General features: G+C 33.6%; 1 protein-coding gene across 1 annotated transcript; it reads left to right on the top strand.

Moving 5' to 3' along the window:
- Nucleotides 1-5,107: 5,107 nt before the first annotated feature.
- On the top strand, nt 5,108-7,148 carry LOC121740273 (mitochondrial transcription rescue factor 1). The gene is made up of 4 exons (XM_042132928.1): nt 5,108-5,341; nt 5,618-5,775; nt 6,022-6,094; nt 6,643-7,148. The coding sequence occupies exons 1-4, from the start codon at nt 5,171-5,173 to the stop codon at nt 6,835-6,837; spliced, it is 597 nt and encodes a 198-aa protein (XP_041988862.1). The 5' UTR covers nt 5,108-5,170; the 3' UTR covers nt 6,838-7,148.
- Nucleotides 7,149-7,419: the final 271 nt, after the last annotated feature.

The following is a 7,419-nucleotide window of genomic DNA, read 5'->3' as shown; positions in this document are numbered from 1 at the left end:
AAGAGCCGTTTAGGAAATATTTAAGCGCTGTTAAACATTATTAATAAATAATAATAATAATTAATAATATCTATGGACGCTTCACACCACGTCAGTCTGGCCCCGTGTTATTAAGTACGAAGGTCTTGAGTTACCTCTGTACCAGACAACGGAAATATACTTATTTAAGTACTTACTTAATACTTTTCTACTATTATGTAGGTAAGTGTACATATTATATTTAAGATTTTATTATAATATTATGAATTATGATACACATCCATGACCCAGGACCTTTGAAAACTTTTTGTTTCGTCGGCGGGATTCGAACCGGCGACCCCCGGCTTGAGCTGCTCACTGCTCACCAACTGAGTCACAGAGGTCGTCAAAAACATGAATTATAAAAAAGTTCGAGTCCGTGTGAATTTTATTTAAATTTTAAACTACCCACAGATTTCTCAGTTCGTATACTAATATATAATAGCAAAGAATGGTTTTTAGGACTGTCTGTCTGTCTGTCTGTCTGTCTGTCTGTCTGTCTGTCTGTCTGTCTGTCTGTCTCCACACTCTCCAGGCTGCAACTCAAGAGCCGCTAGAGCTAGACTTCTGAAATTTTCACAGATTGTGTATATCTGTTAATTATATTTGTACTTTAATAATTAATAATAAAATTAAAATGAAGTAAAAATATTTTTATCTGTATTTATCCCAATTCCCATACAAAAAACACAATATTTTATCTACTTTCGCTCTATACCGGTACGGAAGCCTTCGTGCGCGAGTCCGACTCGCACTTGGCCGATTTTTCATTTTAAACATAAGTACGTCAGCCCAGCCAACCATGTAACGAGGCAAGATATACACACAAAATTACTTCTTGATGAATTTCCATACGCATGTTTTCCACACCAATATATTTTCTTAATAGTGCCCTGTGTCTGAATCTATTTTTAGACATAGGTACTTACATACTTACTAAATAGTAATTATACGTTAGGTACGTCGTTTGTGTTTGTAAAAAGGAAACATCGCAAAGTTGCAAAACGAGAGCCAAAATCGGAAACGTTATCAATGTCTAGGTGTTTACTTTAGAGCGCATTGGAGCGACTCGGCGTCGCCCAAGCAAGATACTATCAACATACTTACAACAAATAAAACAGAAATAACGTCACACTAAATTAAGTCTTGATCCCTTTAGATAAGGGACGTTGTTGTGTGTACGTTTTGAGTGTGCTCGTAACTTGGCGACCGAGTGCAGAACAGACAGACTGACACTCGAGTCAAGTAGGCTCCCGTGTTCTCACGCGCTCCCTTGCGACAATGTCAAAACGGATTACAGACGCTATTTTAAGGGCTTTCTGGGTAAAGGTTTGCATTGTTTTAAGGTTCGCATAAAATACACAAGGCGTACCTAATACCTATAGTTTCAAACTCCGCTAAAATAATAGGTGCTCATTACTTAAATGGGCTTACTTACGTGGGCATCAATGAAAAAAATCTCTTTTAATTTATAGGTAGGTCCATGGAGGAGAGCAGTTTTACATTATTCAAATCCAGCGCTGAATTACTATAACTGGAATAATGTAAACGGGCACTGGAATGTACTGGAAATTGGAATGCAATTTTGCAAAAATATCTGGATGAGATCACTGGATTGAAATACTGCGAACCGGCCATAATACCATTATTAATTAAATCGTGCTATGTACAATTTAAAATTAAAGTTCGAGACTCACGAGAGTTAAATGCAACGCCATCTTTTGTGAATATTGTAAACCAAAGAAGAAACAACTTCATAATCATTGTTCATAATATATTTTTATATAATAATCTAATTCTTTAACTAAAATTATTAGTACTTACCTATAATAATTATTCATCCACTAGCTGTTGCCCGCAACTTCGTCCGCGTGAATGTATGTTTTTGAACACCCATATCTACGACTATTTTATTTGGATCTAGGTACATTACACACGAAAATTTAATGCACCACCAAAATAAACTATAATAATGAAAATTGTAATTGAGCTAGGTAATGCTAAATTAATATTGGAATTTGTTGTGTTAGACTGTTGCCAATAATAATAAGTACTTAATAATAATAAATTTATACGTGGGAGAGCCATGCTTCGGCACGAATGGGCCGGCTCGACCGGAGAAATACCACGTTCTCACAGAAAACCGGCGTGAAACAGCGCATGCGCTGTGTTTCGCCGAGTGAGTGAGTTTACCGGAGTCCCAATCCCCTACCCTATTCCCTTACCTACTCTCCCCTATTCCCTTCCCTTCCTTACCCTCCCCTATTCCCTCCTTACCCTATTCCCTCTTAAAAGGACGCACTTGCAGCTCTTCTGATGCTGCCAGTGTCCATGGGCGACGGAAGTTGCTTTCCATCAGGTGACCCGTTTGCTCGTTTGCTCCCTTATTTCATAAAAAAATAAATAAGCACTCATTGACTTCATGTTACTTTTAACCACGCTATCTGCTGAAATAGCTTTAGCTGTTGTTGTGTCGTTAAAGATATAAGATATATTATAAGATTATGACAAAAACGCTTGAAGGCACGGATTAAGTTATTATAGCGCTGTCCACGATATCACCGTAGTATGCGACATCAGCTATTTACACTGTAGGTTGTCTAGCATTGTACTTCTTTCGTCTTGGCAGTAAAAACTCTCCCAGAGAACATGATGAGAGGTTTATTCAAATTTAAAAAATTCAAAAAACGGGACCCTATTAATACTAAGACTTCGTTGTCTGTCCGTCTGTCTGTGTCCAGGCTGTATCTCAAGAACCGTTATAACTAGAGTTCTGAAATTTTATTCATCCATTAAGGGTTCAGTAGCAGGTGGTAGGAGCTTAATAAACAGCTGAGTAATGGAGTGTAGTCTGTCAAAAAAGTGAAGAAATTAAAAAGTGGCGACATGGTAGTGTCATCCCTTTTTTCTTAGATTGATTTGAAAGGGATGACACTACAATGTTGCCACTTTTTAATTTCTTGACCTTTTTGACAGACTTTATACATTCCGTGTTCGTCAGTCTTCTAATATCTTTAAAAAAACCATAGACATAAGACCAACAAAGAGTGCGAGAGAGAAGAAAATCCTTTATGGAATTATAACATGATGAAAAGAGAGAGGCAGTCTAATGAAAATTGTAACAACTTTTATTTGACAGGTCGTCAAAAGTCGTCAATCGTTTTTATGCCCTTTCGGTATTTGCAATTTATTATTTAAATCGTATGTTATTTTCAACAAATACTATTATATATAACAATAATAACTTGTGCTGTGAGTGATTGCAGTGTAAATCATAGGAATAATCCTGAAAAATATACATTTCACCCGTAATTAATCTTCATGTCCTAATTGCTACGATGTGTTATTTTTGCTACATTCTGGTCTTTAGTTCTCTATTTCAAATAAAATATTGTGAATCCTCCCTTTTACTTTCATATTTTGCGTAACTAAAGGTACTATTGTTCCTATATTACACAAACTTTGAAGAAAAATTTTTCATCAAAATTTCTTACATATACGCTAGTGCTTGAATCAAATTTATCGTTATGCTTATCGATATTTTACAATAACATAAATCTAAAATAAAAATCATTTACCTTTATATTTATCACCTTAAGCCCGGCCGCACATTATCCGAAATTTCTGATCAGAAAAATTCGGACGTCCGGCGCAACGCACTCTGTTCATACATTTTGTTGTAGACCCATCATACTAAAATAATTTCTGACGTGTCAAAATGTATGAGCGGGGCGGGGCGTCCGAATTTTAGTGATCACAAATTCGGATAATGTGCGGCCGGACTAAAAGGACATAATTCTTATTTTAACTAATAGTATATTATAATATAGGTAGCTAATATAATATAACTACTATAATATAGAGTGACTCTAAAACTAAAGGAAGGTTTATATTTATATATCATAATCATTTGTTTTACAGATTCCCTCAAGATCCTCTAATAAGAGGAAAATGGCTGAAATTAATTGGGCGTGTTGGTTGGAATCCCAAAAAAAATTCAACAATATGTAGCAAACATTTCATTGAAAATTTTTAAAGAAAAATTAGAATAAATACTATTTTGTTTAAAGGAGCTATCCCAACTTTATTTGTGCCAGTAAGTTTGACATACTGTTGCACTTGTTACTGAAGCAATTATTAAAAATAAGCAATTATAAGCAATTAATGCTTTTTAGTTCATTTAAGATTATACTTATATGAACTAAAAAGTATTAAATAATCCTTATTCTGTACTCAATCTTCATTTCGTGAACGTTCTTGAACATTTTCTGGGACCATATGTTCCCATTTGAATATCAAGGAGTCACTTCGATTTCTCATTGTTTCCATCACCAGACCACCACTTTTGTGAACATGATACCTACTCGGAACAATACAATGTACAGCAAAAGAAAAAATTTGAAAATCGGTTCATAAACGGCGGAGTAATCGTTGAACATACATAAAAATATATCCACAGGCGAACGTATAGACTCCTCCTGTTTGGAAGTCGGTTCAAAATAATTGTAATAAAATATTATGATATTTTATAATATGTATTTAATTTAAGAATAAAATATAATATACTATGTGTGTTGTTTACTTCAACGTTTACTTTCAATGTAAGGACTGATTTACCAGATAGATTTTACCTGAGTAATAAATAAGTAACTTTATAATGTGTTAAGTGTAAATTATTTACCCCTATAAGAACCTCATGTCATAACATATCCGACGATTGAAAAATCATTCCAAAAGAAAATGTGTATCTACTTTTCAATCGTCACCTTTTTTTGCCAATTAAAATTTATGATACCTAATTTGAAACACAAATCTATCAAAGTTGCATATTATTTATTTCTTATAGAAACTCAGGTAAAATAACTCGAACGGACTAAACTATCGATAGCAAAATACTATACTATCGATAGTAAAATATACATCACTAGCACACGCACACATTGACAGATCAAAAATGGTCACGCATTTTCGAGTTGTCAGGTGGTCTTTACGACAGTATATATTATGTCTATGAAAAAAACTAAAGTCAATTAAAAAAAAAACTACTGTCATTTGTCATTCCGTCAAATGCCAAAATATAACCTCTAGTTTAATACCAAATATTTATTTCGATGGTTTTAGAATAAATTGTCAATAGAAATTTGTTTGTAAAATGAATTTACTTTGTAAAAGGTTACGTTCTACTATAAATTTATATCGAGCAATCCACAAAGTGAAAACTCTTAAAACTTGTACAATACATACTGTAATAAACAAACAATATTATGTTCAAAATCCTGCAAATTATTATGGTTATAACACTATAAGGTGTAAATCAAAAAAGGTAACTTAATTTTAAAAGAAATTTTATATTCGTAGCTAAGTTTTCATCTATTAGACACACAAATCCGAAGTCTCACAAATCACACATGATAATATTAAACAGCATTTGATGTATCTATAAACAATGAATAGTTCTTATATAACATTGTTTATTTCCGTTTCATAACACATATTTTCAATTGTTATTTGGATAAAGTACGAAAGTATTTTTTTTTTTTCAAATTGAATTTCAATTTGAAAATGATTGCTAAGTTTTGTCACAATATTAATTTTTCAGCAACAAAAAGATCCAGATTCTGATGATGAAGATAATAAAAATGATTTCCTAGATGATGATGATTACTCGCTAACCAAGGACTCCAAAGTTGTAAAGTTTAATACAACCTCACTAAGAACAGACATGATTCTCAAATCTGCCCTGGGTATAGCAAGAAAGTGAGTAATTTCATTGACTTCTCACCTACCAAAGACTCAAAATAAACTAAACTGAACACAGAGCTAGGTGTTTTGTTAAACTGTGATTTTGAAGCGTAAAATAGAACTAAGAAACTAAAAGGAAATTTTGTATATTATTATGTGAGGTATTAGTAAACTCAGTGCTGTATTATTATGTTTCAGTAATCTAAAAAATAATAATCTAGATTGTGATGAAATGGACTCACATATTTAATCTTTTTTTAGCAAAGTTGAGCAGCTGTTTTATGAAAGTAAAATAAGAGTAAATGGTAAAAAGATACTAAAGAAAAGTGCCACTGTAAGTATTGACTTTTTCTCCAGTTATTTTTTAGCTTATTGAAATACAATACCCCTTACACACAAAAGAAGTAGTAGTGTTAATATAAAATTTGAGCTGGAGATGGATAGACATTTACTTTTTTTTTTTTTTAAATAAGGGGGCAAACGAGCAAACGGGTCACCTGATGGAAAGCAACTTCCGTCGCCCATGGACACTCGCAGCATCAAAAGAGCTGCAAGTGCGTTGCCGGCATTTTAAGAGGGAATAGGGTAATAGAGGAGGGTGGGGTAGGGAAGGGAAGGGAATAGTTGAGGGTAGGGAAGGGAATAGGGTAGGGGTTAGGGGATTGGGCCTCCGGTAAACTCACTCACTCGGCGAAACACAGCGCAAGCGCTGTTTCACGCCGGTTTTCTGTGAGAACGTGGTATTTATCCGGTCGAGCCGGCCCATTCGTGCCGAAGCATGGCTCCCCCACGTGTAATTAATAATAAAATGTGTAATTTTTACTTATTGCCATATTTTTGCATATTTCCTTTGTTGAAAAACTAACAATAATTATTTTTCAGGTGCGTCCAGATTTTGAGATTGATGTAATTAAAAGCATCAGTCCAAAGAATCCTGATCACATTGTTGTTGCTAGGATCATTATACTTAACATAGTGGCAAAGGAAGAGAGTGTGGCAATCACAGTAAGGAGGTTCAAAAACCTCTTAATAGAAAATTATGAAGAAGACCCTTATAAAGGATCAGCAGAAGAGTAACAATTATTATCTATTGCATAGCTTTTATCGCGAGATTTGAGTGCGGCGACCGAATCAAGAAATTCCGTAACGAAAAACACCTAACATTCGTCTAACATTGTTTTAGTTTGGCAGACTTTGGCTCGGGGTGTGGTGCTCGCGGGGAGCATAGTATCTATTTCACATTGACCTAATAAGTAATTAAGAGCTTATCTGTAAGTTTTCACCCCTCAGTTTAAAATAACAAGTGACTTATCTTACATTACATTAAGAGCTATTTGTTACTTATTATTTGGCAATTGTAATGCGACAAAATATAAACTATGTTAAGATTCTTGACTTTTATTGCAACCTGTATATTTGTTAAAGAAACAATGAAAAATTAAGCACAAAATAAAATACTGTAAAATATAAAATTTTATTTATAACAATACATCATGTATCACAGATTTCCTATGTACACAGTAAATAGTTTTAAACTTTAACATAATTTTGTTATAATCTAGGTATGTTTTATAAGCAAAATAAAAATTAACAATATTAGTTACTCATGATGAGAAGCTGTCTGCTGTACTGTGTCATGACTTCAAATAGTTAAACTTA

This window comes from Aricia agestis, chromosome 3 (genome assembly GCF_905147365.1).
Source record: "Aricia agestis chromosome 3, ilAriAges1.1, whole genome shotgun sequence".
Classification (NCBI taxonomy): Eukaryota; Metazoa; Arthropoda; class Insecta; order Lepidoptera; family Lycaenidae; genus Aricia; species Aricia agestis.
This window is presented reverse-complemented; position numbering and strand designations above follow the sequence as displayed.

Coding starts and splice junctions, on each gene's coding strand:
- LOC121740273 (XM_042132928.1), top strand. CDS start 5,171: ATGAATTTACTTTGTAAAAGGTTACGTTCTACTATAAATTTATATCGA. Junction 5,342..5,617: donor TAAGGTGTAAATCAAAAAAG/GTAACTTAATTT, acceptor TTAATTTTTCAG/CAACAAAAAGATCCAGATTC. Junction 6,095..6,642: donor TACTAAAGAAAAGTGCCACT/GTAAGTATTGAC, acceptor ATTATTTTTCAG/GTGCGTCCAGATTTTGAGAT.